Here is a 17979-nt window from a genome sequence, read left to right as displayed (position 1 = left end):
TTATTTTTCAAACACTTTCGTATCATACAACCTTAAAACTTTAAGAGATAAAGGTAATGACGTTTTGCGAAGCATAAATACTCCTATGTAAAGCCAAAGAGTAAACCAAACATAGAAGATAAATGTTAGGCTTACAATGTGACATGGCACAAATTTCAATCATATTGTGTCACATCATTTTGTGAGAATTTTATTTTATTTTATTTTATTTTTTAAATATTTCTCAAGCCTAACATTCCTCATCATTTTGTACGAGTCTTTGCACCACCCTAGAGAACAACACTTCATTTATGTTAAATACTTTGTAGCCGTCATTTAGGGTTTACATTGCAGTCTATCATGACAAGAAATGGCTATTGTTGATTAGTTGTAACCATTGTCTCATTGACAAGGCAAATTTATGTTGGATAAACATTCTGTACTTTGGCAAGGGTACTTGATTTTTGAAGCCTTTAAAGCATTCACTTCTTTTTTCCCCTATAAATGGCATACTTATTTTTGTCAATTCAATAGCTAATAGCCTAAGGACAAAAACTTTCACTAAATCAGTTAAGAGGAAATTTCCTTTAACTCCTTCTGATAAATGTCAAGTATCTTCTAACATGTTTGGGTTCCTCAAAATTTAATGTTTGGGTTCCTAAGTTAGTAGAAGAAGAGTTAATGACTATTAAGAATGTTAAAAAAAAAAAAAATGGTGTTTTCCACATGTTAGAGGAAATTTTTTTTATTAAAGTGGGTTGGAAAAAAAAATTCTCCAAACTGATTTGGAGGAAATTTATGTTCATAGCATAATAGAAACACCAAAATGGTTTTAAAAATAAAATAAAAGGCTAATTGACAATTATGGAACAACAGCACGAGATAACTATTAACTCTACAACTTAAGCTTTTAAGATAAATGAATAATATCATAATGTCTTTCAAGGATAAATATTGAGATTTAATCATTCATTGATATAAAATTTATAATATAATTTTTTACCAGTGAAGTTAGTGGATATATACATCAACACCAATCATAATACAATACGTATTCCTTATATTATAAAGATAACAAAAAATATATAAAAACAAAAAGAAAAAAAAATATATATATATATATATATAACAAAAGGGGTGATTCAGTCACCCCCAGTTTAGGCCAAAGGGGCTGGTTGAACCGTCCAGTATTTTTTTTTTTTTTTTTTTATTATAGGAGATGTGTGTTATATTATGATTGGCGGTGATGTGGCATTCCATCGATTTTCATGAAAATTTCAATTAGAAGTTTGGGGAGGGTGGAAGTTATTTGCCATTTATGTTTACCACATAGAGTTTTAAGCCACCTTTTAAACCTTAAATAACTTATTGCAAATCGCTGCAACCGAAGAGACTAATTTTACATTAATGTTTCCTATTATTTTTTTAAACTTCAAAATTTATGAAGTGTGAGCCATTGCATTAAAATATATTATTGAAACATAGAAACTTGACCAATAATTATCTTAGTATTGCTTATTCTACCTTTTTGTGAAGGAAAAATGGTTTCATTAACCCAAAGGAGTTGATTCGAAGTTCCTCCGACTCAAATTTCTTGCTCTTCGATCATGACTTTTTTTCCATTATAATTTATAATCAAGTCAACTCTTTGGGATTACCTTTAAAGATTAATCACAATAACTATTTGGTATATGTTGATAATAGTTCTCTTCTTGCTGAAATCAATTAAAAGCACATGTAAAAGATGGGAGAAGTACCCAAAGGAATGTGTCGGTGTGGGCTGACGAAAATGACTCTCATACTTAAGTCGTCGGTATGTATCTAAAAAATTACTTGAAATGAATAAAAAAGTAAAGGCAAAGATTTGGGAGGAGTCATACCATTGGTCCCTTCCCGATAATAGTCTTTAGAGTGATTTATCCCACGTTTCTTCACTTCCTGTCGTGCCATATTTTGAAATTCAGGACTTACAATGTGGTTATGAAAATTGCGTAGATCGTGTGATCAGGGTGGCCAAAATTAGCATAGAATTGACATGTAAAAAAATTCTCTGTATCAATAGTTTGGTGAGTTTGTGTCGGTAAATTAGTATGTCGATTATATGGCCAGTCGGCGCATAAGCCCTGCAATACAATAAGAAAAGTGCCCTTGATCTTTAAACTAATATTATTTATCTCATGGATGACATGATTAGAGGGAGAAAAACTATGTAAAACATGATTTCGATTTGGACTTGCATGCCCAATTTACCCAAGTTTTTGTTTTGTTTTTCAGAATTAATGCTGAAAGAGATGATAGAGAAGTTTTCTCCAACAGCAAGGCACAAAAGTCAACAAGAATAGTAGCAAATTATTAATATATCCTTCTAGATTTCTAACTGGCGCCATTTAAAACAATTCTTGCATGTTACTCGAGAGTCAAAAGTAAAAGCTTATTTTCACGGTGGCATGCAATTTTTCACTCTATCAATCATCTTATAACGACATGCAATACTGTTTACCCTTGTACCTTTTTTTTTTATAAAATATATATATATATATAAAATAAGTGAGAATATGATACAAACAGGATAAAGAAACAAAGTAAGCAAAAGAAAAAGGGCAATGCCATATATGAAATTTTTTGATTCACAATTATTTTATAATATTGATGTGACAGACAAACCATTATCGGCTAACTTTTGCATTTTTTTTCTTTTAATAAGGACTGATCTAAAAATTAGTTGTGATTGTCGCATCAACTTTGTAACATAACATTATCTGAGAATTAGACAAGGGATGAATAGGAATGGGAGGGAAAAAAAAAAAAAAAAATCCCTCCATCGGGTGGCCGAGAGGAAAAAAATGAAACAATAAGAGGTAGAGAGCCGGAGAGGACGGGTAAGTGAATTATTTTATTTTTTTTCTAAATGTACATGTAATTTATATTTTATATTCTTCAAACTTTTATTATTGATACACGTGTCACATATTTTACCAAGTATTTTAATTGATCTTATATATATATATATATATATATATATAAATTACATTTTATTCTCTCAAAGTATCATTAAAAAAAAAAAAACAAAATGCATTAATCACCTTAATCACCTTAATCAAACCAAAACATGCAAACGTGGCCAAGTTTAAAGTTTGTCGGAGAAAACACATCTTTTTAATGATTTCTTCTTCAATTTAGTGCCACACTTGACACCCACGAGAAAAGAAAAGAAAAGAAATATTCTTTCCTTTGATCATCATCGGTGTTTCCTTAATTTACTTTACTTAAGTCGGTTGCTTTTCTTTTGTTTGAGATTGTACGGGGGTTCTTTTGTGGGTTTTGCTCATCATCGATGGACATGGAGGGATCAAATATGCCTTGACTTCACAATTATGAGTCATTTGATGTGACCATCATTTCAAAACATGTCTACTTTGTGGATGTTAATGTACATGACAATTTGACAAAGAAATAAGATGAATGCAAACTATCAAATGAACCTTATTTGATCACGACATCAAGTTCTTGTTTTTCAGTTGTATAAAAGTTTTACGCCAAAAATTATCTTTTGATTTTATGAAAAGAAAAAAAAGGTCTTGACCAAAGTATTGTGGGAGATCCTTAATAATTGAATTTTACACAAACGACCAAAATTATCTTTTGATGCAACAAACGACTTGAATTTTACAATTTTTTTTAAAAAAATATATATATATATTGTGGGAGATCCTTAATGATTGGAATACGAGACTTTGGGAAAGGCTCGGTTTGGCGGATCAAGATTCTTTACAATTTTTTTGAAATTGTAAATTCTCAAATTATACAATTTTGGCCATTTCCAAGCATTGAAATGCTTGAAGAATTATACCTATTAAAAATGTGGCATGTTATCAAGGTTTAAAAAAAAAAATCAACCTCAAATTTTCTCTACACTTTTGTACAAACGCTTCTTCTTTATAATTTCAAAATACGATTATTTGCTCAAAATTTGTTTAAAACATGGAGAGCAAAAACTAATGAAAGTATATTTAATTCTCAACTGTAACATATCATATTTTTAACAAGTGATAATTTTTAAGCGTTTTGATGTCTAAAAACAACCAAAATTACATAATTTAAAAAAGGGATCTTAATCCCATTTGGGTAAAGCTTTTGTTTTATCTTTTCATTATTATTATTATTATTATTAATTTTCATTCTTAATCAGCCAAATCATTACTAACTTTCGCATCTTAGCTCCTTGAAATGCTCAGAACTCTTAAAGCAACAAGTCCTTTTTGTTAGGCATTATTAAAATCATGACTTTTCCCCATTTAAGGGCTTTATAGTACACATTGATCTTAGCCATTTAAAAAGAATCAATCAATTAGCTTAAGCACAATTATCAATGTCATTACATTAACCCTCAATTAATTCCCTTAAATAGTACCATGCCTAGGGAGTAGGGAATCTTTTCCCTCACCAAATTTCCCGCCAAAAATATACAACCCTCATTGGTCCTTTTTACTGCGCAAGGACCCCACACTAGTGCTAATCGAATCTGCTTTACTCAATTTCACAGCCAGCAGTACTGATTATCATAGTTTACATGTACTTTTTCTTCTTTTTTTTTTTTTTTTTTTTTAAATGATTATTTAAAAAACGTCCAAAAATAACACTTTACTGCAAAATGTAAAGGGTGTATATTTTTAAAAGAAAGTAATTCTAAATACTTTATTTTTATCGTAAAATTGTCTAACAATGTTAACATGATACTCGGCCTTCACATAGTCATCCTAAAAGATGACGCTCCTAAGATAATATTTGATTTTTGGAAGGAAGGTCAATTGTGGCAAATTTATGGTAATTTGATTGAGGATTCGAAGATAATTTTGCAAAGTCTCCGATCATGGCATATGACGCATACAAGAAGGATGAGGCAAATATGGCAATAGATCAGTTGACAAAAACGGCACTTTAAACTTCTACTAAGGAAATTTGGATGGATGAGTACCATGTATTCCTTCGTGATGTTGTTACGGCTAATTGTTGTGTGAGTTGACTTATTTTGATTGAAAGAATGAAAGTTCACTTCAAAAAATAAAAAAATTATTAATTTTTTATTTAATAATAATTAATTCAAAGATATAATGTTGCGTAAATTTTGTTAGATGAATGTTGGATAGAATTATGGTATTTAGCATATGTCATTTAAAAATGTATGATTTTGACGATTGTTTGATCCACGAATAAGCATGAAGTATGTGACAAGGTCCAAGCCCACATGTGATGAAAAATTTAAGATATTAATTTAAATAATTAATTAAGCTTTTTATTTTTTGGTAAGAAATTAATCAATCTTGACTCCATAGTTTATTTTTCTTTTTCACCAATTCAACTTAAATTTTCTACTTAAAAAAATAAATAAATTTTCCGAAAGCCCGCTTCTCACATTGGGTGCAATTATATATATATATCACCCAAAGTATGAAAAAGAGAGAGATTGATAGAAGATGTTTTGTTAATTTGTCTAGACATCTAAACAAATTAAATTTCATATTAAATTTGACATATTTTAATATTTTAAATTTTTGGGGGAGTGTTCGACATATTTTATGATTCATATTAAATTTCACAAATCTATTGATATACATGTACCGCCTGCAAGTGAAATGAAGAGAATCTTGGGTAGGCTATTTTTGCTAAAGAACTTCATTATAAGAGCTATTTTTTTCTTTCAAAAGTTAATTATCAAGTGATGTGTTATCATCCTATGAGATGATGACACATTTTTCAAAAGAGTAATACTATACATACTTTTACATCTTTACGCCCAATTCTTCACACCCATATATAATTTTTAAAATCTCTATTAATTAAAATCTAATAAATATTCATCACAGATCTAATGATGATTTTAATAGCCGCATATGAATGGAAGAGAATTGTGTGTAAAGAAGTAGAAATATGTATTCTTTTTAAAATAATAAATTTCACTCATGATAACACATTGTTTGAGAACCGACTTTTAATTAATTATTTTTTTAATTATTTTTTTTTATTTTATTTTTTTTTTATCAATTTGTCATATCAATTTGGCCACAACTCACAAACAAAAAAACAACAATTTGTTCACAAAATGATGAGCCATTTTGTAGTACATGCATGGACCCCATTCCTTATAATGTGCCACATCCATCCTTTATGAATGTAGCACATGATACAAATCTGAAATCTGTGAGCACTCATATCAGAAATCTGTCCTTCCCTTGAAATCCCAACTTTTTCAAACTTTAAGGGAATCTCCTGAAAACCCTAAACCTTCTAGGTAACTATGCCATTTACATTATTTGTTTGGATTCAACACACACACATGGACTATTTTTTTTTATGTCTGACACAAATTTCACAGCCCCTTGGCTTCTTTTTTAATTATCTTGGTTTTTAACTTTCCAATTGGGTGCTAAAGAGTCGTACAAATGGCCCACGTGTAGTACTAAGCCAATCATCACTCTTATCTACTCACACATCTCTATTTTTTTACTGCTAAAAATATTTCAACATTAAAGAGTTTTTTTTTTTAATTATAAAAGATTTATAAATAGGATCATTATTATTCTTGATGAGAAAGGAAAAAATAATGAGTGATTATAAAAATAAAAATGAAAACGAGGTAAACTTCCAAATAATAGACTCAAAACGAAATGCAACAATACAAAAATACATGTGAAGGTTAACAAATTGGTCAAACAAGTGACTTGGTCCATTCAAGAAGCTGCACAAAGCAATTATAAAAGCAAGATGGACAAAGATTAAAGCGAACATATCTAAATTCCTACTTGAAAACAACATTAAGCACCAGAACCAGAAAGAGGCTGAAGCCGAATATATACTATTATAGTCCGATGCAATGACTAAAGAGTGTAGGTGTACTAACACAAATTCGGCTACGAAAGTCTCAACTGGAAGATCAAATCACCAAAGAACTGAAAGATAGTAACCCACAAAATACAAATAAAGCCGCAAAACACAGGAAGGGCATTCAAGCGTTATGTTGAATGAGAAAGAGAGTAATGCTACAAGTCTCTGTTGTGTCATTCTTGTATCTTTCCAAGAATTATGTAGCGCTTAAAATCACCATTAAGCTTTTGATTGATCATTATTGAATTTTGATCAAATGGTAATTTTAAGAGCCACATCATTATGGAGGGACACAAGAGGGACATTACATTATTTACATGCTTTTTAAATGGAATTTCCTATAATTCTATTAATGTTATTGAAAGGCATATAATTCTCAGAACAAATAACAATATTTTGATTGACTAAATTAGAGAAAATTTACAGTTTGAGGAGGAACTCTTATCCTTTCTACAAATCCTACCATTTTTCCGTCCTTTTTCCTTTATTTACCGAGTCTAGAAGGGCTGAGAGACAGAGACACAGAGAGAGAAAATAAAATAAAAAATTGGTCAAGATTTTGAGTCGCGCGTTGAAATGAGGCGTGACATGCATGAAGATAACGAGCCTGACAGCACCTGCTGGTCCTGCACCGACTTTGGGCTAATAAGATCAGGCGTGTAATACACAGGATTTTTCAGGTTGAGTTGCTTGCGTTAGCTTGTGTCATATTTACGTCAGCACTCAATTCGAATGTTTTTTTTTAAAAAAAAAAAAAATTATTTACGTTATTTTCTATCTTAGGAAAGAGTACTATCGGTTTGGGGTAGTGAGGAGAAATAAGCAAGAACACTAACCAGGTACGAAGGCGAATGGTGAAATGGATTGTACTTGAAAAATGATTCCCCCCTCTGCAAAGCTCAAGTCACGCATTATCTAAGCATTTTAAACTAAATCGCAAAAAATTTATCATTGTGTGAGCCTACTGTAAGCTCGTTTCGGGTTTGAATACAAACTGCCTTCGATTCAAATTTCAAAACCGCTTTCCAAGTGCTTTAAAGGAGCACCTTTTCTTTCTTCATTGTCATGACAAACTTTCATTTTACTCAATTTCCACCTGTTCCCTTCGTTTCTTCACCTCTCTGAAATGGCTTACGAAAAGCAAGTTATGGCGGACACTGAATCCAATGGGTCAAGCTCGGATGCCAAAGTCCCCCCTGAAGGCCCCGGTCCCTCGGTAGCTAGTGAGGATCCAACTAATTAATTTCTAAAGTGATTTTTAGAGAACTCTAATTGCAATTTGAAGTGGTAATGCTAGCACATCTTATGATTATATTGAGATCTACACATTCTACTTAAGCTTGAGTTTCTTAACACAGGATACCAAGGCTACCTTCTGGTGCTATTGAGCTAAAATAGCTGAGTGAACTACCTTTGAGCTTATTGTGAACTTTTACTTTACCTTTATGATCCCCCTTAAATCGACTACGCACATTGCCTGAGAGCAAGAAACAATCAGGCTCAGGGCTATGAGCACGATCGATGGCCCAGGTGATCTCTGTTCCCTCAAAAGGTGGCAGACCTTTAAGAGAGAGATCACCTGGCGCAATCTTTTGAAAACCAGTGAAGTATGAATCCTATGTACGGGGTTGTATCTGGGTGTTGTCCTTTGGGCATGCGTCAACACATAGTGCTTGGGCGAAGGAGAGCTAACCTGGAAACTACAGTTCAGTTTAGTCTCACTGGATACATTGCACATCTCAGGCGCATTTATTTGCTACCATAACAAATGGAGACTCATGCAACTCTATTTGAATCTCTCCCCGAGGAAGAGAAAGGTGGGCAGGGGTTGTTCTTCCCCAATCTCAAGCAGAAATCCAATTGTGTAAGATTTGCATAATACATTGTCCAATCTCAATCTCATACATGAGTGTACTTACTAATGAATTATGGTATACCAAGTAATTACACTTGTGCATCGACTACGTATACAAAGTGAATACGATGCAGATGCAGATGCATATACTGAATGCATTCTCTCTCATTAGCAGTGCTACATTTGAAGCCAAAAAGAGCACAGAATATGTACTCATCATCACTAATCACACACAGCTAACTTATGTTTCACTTTAAAAAAAATAACCATTCACAATGAGTGAATGCATCGTCAACCAAAGATTGAATAACCGTATGAATCATCTACTAAAACCTGTGGAAACATGGAGACACACCATTACGCACATGACCGCTTACACCTGCGTCCAAGAAGAACACGAAGTCTTTTGTATTCTCACACATACCCAAAAGCAGCTTCAATCTGGATGGAACATAAACACCAAAAAGTTATACAAAGATAAAATATCTAGAGAGGCCATGCATGGTTTTATGGTAACTATGCATGGAACTAGAAAGATAGTAGGGGATGAGAAATGCTTATACTGTGCCTTGAATGGTTGAAGTCTATTGTTGCTGGATAGGAAGCAACTCCCAGAACCCTAGGAAGGATGCTCATGGCTTCAGCTCAGTCTAGAATTTTAAGTGGTTGACTGAGAACCAGTTTGATCCTCTCCACCATCAGTGGAGGCACTAGTAGCAGCCCAATCGCTCTCAGCATTCTCCTGAGCACTACTGGGTGAACCAGGAGCAGGAGATCCATTTTCCGAGTCCTCTGAGGCATCAGTATCAATTAAAAGAGAGTTGTCCTCGAGCTCAATAGCCATCAGCCCCAACATATTACGAAAGGGCCTTACAAGCTCAAACTTGTGTTCTGGGGTATGCTGCTGATTGAACCTCCCTGGAAGCTTGGATCGCGTATTGTAACAATCACCACAAAGGTCAAAACCAATTATCTCCACACAATCTTTGCACCTGTATCTATCCCCAAGTATGGGAAAAATCTGTAGACAAACGACACAACTTGAGATGTTACTCTGCTGCATACCCTTTAAAGCCAACAAAAATATGGTAGAAATTATGGGTGCCACCAACTCTCAGAATTTGGGAGTCATCCAATGTAAAAATTTGAGTCTCTTCATAAATTTATGTTTTGAAAATTTGCAATAGGATCCTAGGGATGAAACGAAGTGAAAAATATCTGCACTGTTTGGCAAAGCGCACAGATCACTAAAAGGATGTCAAATACACTACAAGAAGCAACCGATAAATATTGCAACTAAAAGAGAGACTTTTTTCTTTTTCTTTTTCTTTTTTTCTTTCTATTTTTATTTTTTTATTTCTTTTGTATAAAGAGAGAGATCACACCAATATGCTATAAAAATCATCTCTGACAATACATGTTTGGCTTGCCACACTCTAGAAATGGCAACAACATATCCAGATTTTACATACAACTATTGAAGTTTTAGCATTTGCATGTCCAGAAAGCATTGCTAACAGTTCCATTGACACTCATCTCAAGGTACCAAAAAAAAATGTGAACATCACCATACTGTTTGGGGCATCAATGCATCCAAAAGTATCCAATAATCAAGTTGAAACAATATGCTTTCTCCTACAAAGAGAAAGGAGGATAAACCAATGGCTCCACATTTTGGACAGAAGCAACTAAACATGGAGAAAATTGTAAAAGTGTCAAAACGCACCAACAATAAATTCGAGGAAAAAAAAAAAAAAAAAAAAAACTAATTGGTAAAGAAAGTACCCACATCAGAAGGCAACTAACACATGATAGAATAGATGGAATAAACAAGCTTGTTGCACGTCAGGTAGCAAATATAGCCGTGCTACCAAAAATCAAGATAGCAGGGCAAATGTAGGTAATAGAATATTAGAAATTTACCCCACAAGAATCACAACCGACTCCTAAATGAATGTTTGAGCGAGTATGAGACTGCAGTAAATTCTCTCCTTGTTTACCAGCTTCGGAGGAACTGGAACCTGAAGCATACAGTAGCAAGTAACTGGCAGGTCTAAAGTACTCAGGACATGCACATTGATGCAGTATTACATGACATGCTAAAGTTATGATAAAATTTAGCAGCATCAATAATATACTTTATTACATTTATGCATAGGACTGTATAATCATCAAAACACCATTAATTTTCAAACGGGATATTATGCCATAGAAAGAAGCGCAATAAATTTCCTGAGAATCTGATCATTAAAAAGCTTTTTAACTTTTTGCTACAAAAACGTTTATAATGATTACTACATCATGCCTAATGGAATAGTAAGTCTAGTATAGGAATGACCCCCAAAATTAAAGTACTTAATACTTGTTGGTTTTAGATAGTTACTCCATAAAATTACAGAACCTCAATAAGTCTAATTTCAGCTTCATCTCCAGAACCAGTTGTAAACTTTATTGCTACAATTTCAATCAGTACCATAGTATTAAGTATTAGACACCAAAAGCCTTTCTGTATCACCTCTCAACCCGACTTTCATTTCTTCTTATCCATATATCAGTGATAACTTGATTTCAACTCTATTTACATCTGGCCGTATTCCAACAAATTAAGAGCTTCCTAAATGAAACGTGAGAAGTGGCAACTAAGAGTCTAAGACTAACCTCCAACATAACAATCCAGTATTATAAAGGTCCACATCCCATGAGATCAAATAATGACAAAACTCTCACTATATCTTAATACCACCAAATGGAGACAGCCAAGCTAACACTGTTGGCCATGGTATCGTAGAATTCTACTGATGAAGTTTGTGAGGTTCACATAACAAAATTCTTATGATTTCTCTAAAAAAGATACACGAAGTTTTGGAGGGCTGACTATATTGACTGTGTGAATAAGTTTAATTATTTTAGCTCACAAAGTAATGGTGAAAAATGTTACAATGAAAATGGCAAAACAAAAATTATACGAATTTAGGAAACATGATGTGTACCATATGGTTTTACTAAACTAAATACAGATATCGAGTACTATAACACAAAATGTTTTTAAGAACCAATTCTTCTTATATGTACTTTGAGCATTGAGAAGAAACTAAGCATTCAGACATACAGATCGTCAGCTTCTTGTGTTCGAAATCAACTTGTTTGAGCTGAACAGCATCTCTTCTCAGCACATATTCTTTAGGAAATTGTTCCTCCAAGAACTGATCAAGCACCAGACAAACTTTTGGAAATCCTTTTGGATGCAAGGTTTGACAAACATGACATTTAAGCATCTCACCGGTGGGGATGATGACACAGCTTTCGCAATATACTGTACAATATTGGAAATGAAAATAAGAATAATTGCATATCAACTAAATTTTTTTTCCACAACAGATAACTTGAAACCTGATCAGATATAAGAGCGCTAACTATGTGAACAGTACCATGGCCACAGTTAAGAACCACAGGATGGTATAGTAGTTGCTTGCATGCAGAACACAGCACATCAGCAACTGAAACCTGCTTGCAATTCTTTTCTTCGATAGCCACATTCCTGATTACATCAGAATTCCCATCAGAGATTTCTATCAGAGTACATGTGCCACAATTTTGGAAAAGTGAATCGGACAACAAAAGCTCCTGATTTGTATAAGGCTCCCCTTTCCTGGTGGAAGAAGGGTCTGAAGATGAGTTTGACTCAAAATCCATGGTAGAGAAAGAGGTTGGATCACCCTGATGAACACATGCTTGAGCATTACACTGTGGTGAAAAGACACCTCTTTCCACTTCCTCTTCTGCAACGTGCACATTCAAAAACTTAAATAATCATGAAATATGATAAGAAGTGCCAGATTAAGAAGATATGATGACTTTTTACAGCCAAAAACAAAAGAACATAAACCATAGCAGTTATTGTGATCCAAAGTAACAGAGTGTAAGTAGCTAGAAAATGTTATGGTAATCAAACATTTTTCTTTTAAATATTTTCTCTCTTTTTTTAAAGGCTATTGAACAAAGGTAGTCATGCTCAAAAGAAACTTGAATGCAATTCTGAGTTACAACTTCTAACAGAGCTACAAGCTAAACTTGAAACAACAACCAGGTTTTGGGAGAAGATAGCCATGTTGAACAGCAGAGGTATCCCCCAACATAAAAAATTCTATTGACACACAGTAACATCCACCAACATATTGCAAAAATCCAACGTATGTTGCAAGTCAATACCATGTCATATATTGAAATCACAAAAAATTCTTTCCCTTTCTCATGTGTTTTACCTATTCAACATGCTAGACTTACCGTTATTTCAAAAGACTTGAGAGTGTTTCTCATTGAGTTAGTTTAATAATTGTTATTTCATTTCTTGAGTGCATCTTTTTTTTTTTTTTGATAGGTAATATCAATTTATATAAAAGCGCAAAGGGGCACAACCCATGTATACAGGAAATATACAATAGAGCCCACAAATGCAAATAGTTATTAAGCTGAAAATGAAGCACATAAGTCTCAAAATTCCGCAAGCGTTGAAGCTTGCGACGAATGCCACATTACTCTCCATGAGAACAGTGTTTGGAGCACCCTTTTCTTCAACTCTATAAGTCCAAGTTCCCGGTCCTCAAAACTCCGTGCATTCCTTTCTCTCCATAAGCACCACATAACACATAAAGGAGCCACTCTCTAAATTTGCAGAACTGTATGATTACCTCTTTGTACTCTCCAACTTCCCAAACATTCCTTCATCCTACCTGGCATCACCCACATAACACCAAACAACTGAAAAACCATGTTCCATAACTCTATAGCAACCTCACAATGCAATAATAAATGATCAATTGATTCACCACTATGCTTGCACATACAACACTACTCCGTCGTTATAATGTTCTTCTTACGTAAATTGTCCAATGTTAATATTTTCCCTAGCACCGCTGTCCACACAAAAAAAGCCACTCTCGGAGGAGCTTTACTCTTCCAAATACTCTTCCAAGGACCAACCACTTGAGCCGAATTAACCTTTACCTAATAGTATGACTTCACCACAAAATTCTTTCACTAGGTATTTATTATTTAAAAACCTTTTTGGTTTCTTCAGTATGCAAAATAGAGTCAACATTCGAGTGTTATTTTTTTTCCCCCTCTAAAGCTATACTTCCGATATTTGATAGACAAGTACTCAAGAAATGAAGAGAGATTGCTTCCAAGCCTTATCACCTTAAAACTGATGTCTAACAAATGTAAATTGGTGCATGGACCATTACTAGAACTACTTATGACATCATCTAATTTAGAAGTCGTTAAGGTCAAACTACCTTACCATCTAATTAAAGGCTCTTCCCAATAGGCGAATTTCTAGCCCCAATATTGTTTTACCCTAGAATAATTTTTGGGCAACCAAAAATGAATTTCTCAACAAAATTCTACTATTCCAACCCTCCACAGATAGGAAGTTGCAATCAAATTATCCCTGTTATTGATGGATTCTTAATCTATTTGCAAGCCATATATGCAGAAAACTAAGGTGATATACAAGAAACGTAATATCATGTGGACAGATAAAATACAATGGTCCAATCAATGGAAACTGTTATAAAATCCAGTTAGAAGTATATCTTTATACTCAACATCTAGAATTTGTTCTATTCCTGGATACTTTTGTAACAATAAAACTCATGCATACATCCTGTATATGTATGGTGTAACAGGACACATAAGGTACGCACTTCAAATGAAAATTATGAAGCTCACCTAGAGTTATATTTTCCCTTTTCTTATAAGCAACAGGATACATCTTCAATAGCAAAACATGAAGCATCTGACAGATGGTAGGAAAGTGATAATAGGGATGCCTACAAAGTGGACAACGAGACTCATGCCGGCCACTCATGGAATTATGGACACACCAGAAACATGAAATATGACCACAAGCTGCACACAAGAAAAACGTATAAACTTATTGAAGGGTAAAAAATTTTCAAAACTCATGCTCTCAAGGAATTAGTAAACCCTTACACAGCACTATGGGCTTGAACAGAAGATCCCTGAAACATAAATTGAACTCAATTTGTAAGATTGTCATTCAAAAGAGAATGAATAAGATACACATCAATGAAAAGCACAAGAAGAATAAAACCAGATGACAACCTCTACAGAATAGTATCTATAGATATAAAACTAGCGAGTTAAAGTTGTGATTCTCCACTTCATCTAGTCAATCACCTTTCCCTTTTTGGAAATTGAATTCCATCTTATGTATTATCCATAAATTAGTCCATGCAGGTATTTTAGGTCCTTGATCCCAAAAACACATTATAAATCCATTTGACAAAAATTGTTTGCAACTTGCCATATGTATAGTGTAAGATATCATACGCAGGAAGCTAAATTTCCACTTAAAAAGCACTTTTAACATTGGGATTAACTATTACCCTACAAATATTTTGCATCAAACTCTTGGAACCACAAGTGTTTGTAGAGGCAGTGAAATGAAAAGCTACCCAATCTAAAAAGTGGAACCAAATTGGAAACATTGTGAGAAAACAAATCTATGCTGTTTGCCAAGGCTCCTAAACTAGCAAAAATGGACCGTGGCACCTCACTACTAGGGTAGGTTCTTATGATTCAAATATTATTGATGATCTCCAAAAGAAAAGGCAAATTTACCCATTTATTATTTACCCTTCAAAGACAAAGCCAACAAAGTTTATCTCATAAAGCAAAATCTCCTCGTAATTAGGACTAACTTGCCACACTTAAGTTCTCTATCAAGCTTGGTCGAAAATACACACGTGAAGCACTAGAAGAGATGTACGAAAGATCTTCGTAAAATTGGATGATCAAAATTGCCTCCCCTTTTCAAGCCAATAAAAAAACAACGGCAAACAAGGTCGATGGACCGACTGCTGGTGGTTTTGATTGAAGGACCCAAATGTCATTTTCCATCGCATTTCAGTGGCTGTCTGCATCTTCCAATGCACACATTGATTCATTTTTTTTTACAGCACTGAAACGAGCTTTGTGATCACTACAAAATCAACAACTAATTGCTAAACAAAATTGAAGGCTGACAAGTGACAAACCCATTAATGGAAAACGGAGAAGCTAAATAAATTCTTGACTAAATTGGCGCCAAACAAGAAAAGATTAGATAAATCAAATACCACAGAAAAGCCATTGCAAAAGAAGGAGATTTTACTTCTAATTTTGGGGAGGATAAGGAAACTTACAGGCAAACGCAGCAGTAAAAGGGCTCGTATATTTCCTCTGATTCGACGTCGTTGTGCAGCGTTAGATCTTCCATCGAGAATTTCAGAGGCCAATGAGTTCGAAGGCCAAATTCTTGAGAGAAACCCTGTGAGAGAGAGAGAGAGAGAGAGAGAGAGAAGCAGAAGGTTATAGATGTCAGCTTATTTGGGGATTTTGTGTCAGCACAGAATTTTATGCCGGGCGGCGGTGAATCAGTTTTTTTAAGCACCTCTTAAATATTAAAGGCTGTGTTTGTCTAAAGATGGGCAGACCGGATCCAAAAACTCAAAAAATTCATTTCAAAATTAATCGCAATATTCTTATTTTTTACATCAAATTAATCACTTTTTATTATTATTTAAATAAAAAAATTACTATAAAATAAATTTTTTTCACTTTTTTATACAAAATATTCGTACTTTTTTATATCACATCAATCAAATCTGCTACAATATCGATCCACTTCCTAAGTCAATTCCTTTGTCAAACATACCCTAAAAATTGTTTGCGGTTTGATTATTCGAAAACGTGGTGGGAAATTTTATGGAGGTCGGCTTTTAGAGCAAGTGGGAGAGTTGGATCTTTTCGTGGTCACGATTTAAAGTTGAAATATTGTGTTGACATTTCTTTTAATTTTAATATAAGAATATTCATTTTAAGTTTTAAATGAAATAGAGATGATCATTGTCTTCATAGAGAGGGTAGTGGGGCAGACCGGATCTAAAAACTCAAAAAATTCCTTTCAAAATTAATTCTAACATTCTTACTTTTTACATCAAATCAATCACTTTTTATTACTATTTAAATAAAAAAAATCACTATAAAACAAATTTTTTCACTTTTTTATACAAAATATTCCTATGTTTTTTATTTCATATCAATCAAAACTCCTACAGTACCGGTCCACTTCCTAAGTCAATTCCTTTACCAAACATAGCCTAAAAATTGTTGGCGGTTTGATTATTTGAAAAATTGGTGGTAAATTTTACGGAGTACGGCTTTTAGAGCAAGTGGGAGAGTTGGATCTTTTCATGGTCACGATTTAAAGTTGAAATATTGTGTTGACATTTCTTTTAATTTTAATATAAGAATATTCATTTAAAGTTTTAAATGAAATAGAGATAATCCTTGTCTTTATAGAGAAGGTAATCTAAAGTCGGAAGGTATTCGAGTCTTACTATATTTGAATAGGTGAACTCGGATATTTTCTGACACGAGGCTGCCTAGCATAGGTAATGGGCAATTTCGTTCCACCTTGAAAACTCATTTTGATAACTATTTTTTTAAAAAAAAATAAAATAAAATAAAATACATTAAAAAATGTTGGAGGATGGTTTGGACTTTCTAAAGTTTTTTAATAAAATTTATTAAATTAAAAATATTAATTTCAAATTAAATTGTTTGAGAACATGTCAAATGTAATAAATTAATGAACATTACGAATTTTATAAAATCTAGACATTAATATCCCATCCCATGTAATGAATGTTGAGATGGTAAAATCTAAACTATTTAATAATACTGAATTATTTATTTTGAAGAAAACAAATTTATACTTTGTCACACACAAATTAGAATAATTACAAATAGGAGGAAACTTGGTGGTCACTATTGTTAGAATATACGGAAAATATAATATATTTTTCGTATATTTTATAATTAGGTTGATATTAAAATATTCTCTATTTATGGGTTGATTGTAATTATATATTGGGATCGTAATCAAATCAATGAAATTTGATTACTATACTTGTATTTAGACATAGCCATATACATAAGGACCTTTATATTGTGAACAAATCAAGTTAATGAGCACAATGTAGCCCTTAGGAGTATTCTTAGTGGTGGACGTAGTCTAACACCGAACCACCCGTAAGTTCTTTGTGTTTATTTTCTTTATTTCTTCTGCTCTTATTTTCGCGTCTTCATTATTTCAACAACAATATTCACACATTTATATCTGACAGGGCCAGCCCAACCACTTCATGAAATTAATAGCTCCGTGTCAATCCTATTCACTTCATCTTTTCAAAAAA

At 33.1% G+C, this 17979-nt stretch overlaps 1 protein-coding gene across 1 annotated transcript; it reads right to left on the bottom strand.

The window, feature by feature from the left end:
* Positions 1-8721: 8721 nt before the first annotated feature.
* On the bottom strand, positions 8722-16138 carry LOC132165288 (E3 ubiquitin-protein ligase PRT1-like). The gene is made up of 8 exons (XM_059575785.1): positions 15925-16138; positions 14711-14739; positions 14447-14626; positions 12145-12495; positions 11826-12029; positions 10640-10737; positions 9280-9737; positions 8722-9157 (listed from the first exon to the last, which is right to left on the bottom strand). The coding sequence occupies exons 1-7, from the start codon at positions 15996-15998 to the stop codon at positions 9375-9377; spliced, it is 1299 nt and encodes a 432-aa protein (XP_059431768.1). The 5' UTR covers positions 15999-16138; the 3' UTR covers positions 8722-9157; positions 9280-9374.
* Between the last annotated feature and the right edge of the window lie 1841 nt (positions 16139-17979).

Source organism: Corylus avellana, chromosome ca11 (assembly GCF_901000735.1).
Source record: "Corylus avellana chromosome ca11, CavTom2PMs-1.0".
Taxonomy (NCBI): Eukaryota; Viridiplantae; Streptophyta; class Magnoliopsida; order Fagales; family Betulaceae; genus Corylus; species Corylus avellana.
This window is presented reverse-complemented; position numbering and strand designations above follow the sequence as displayed.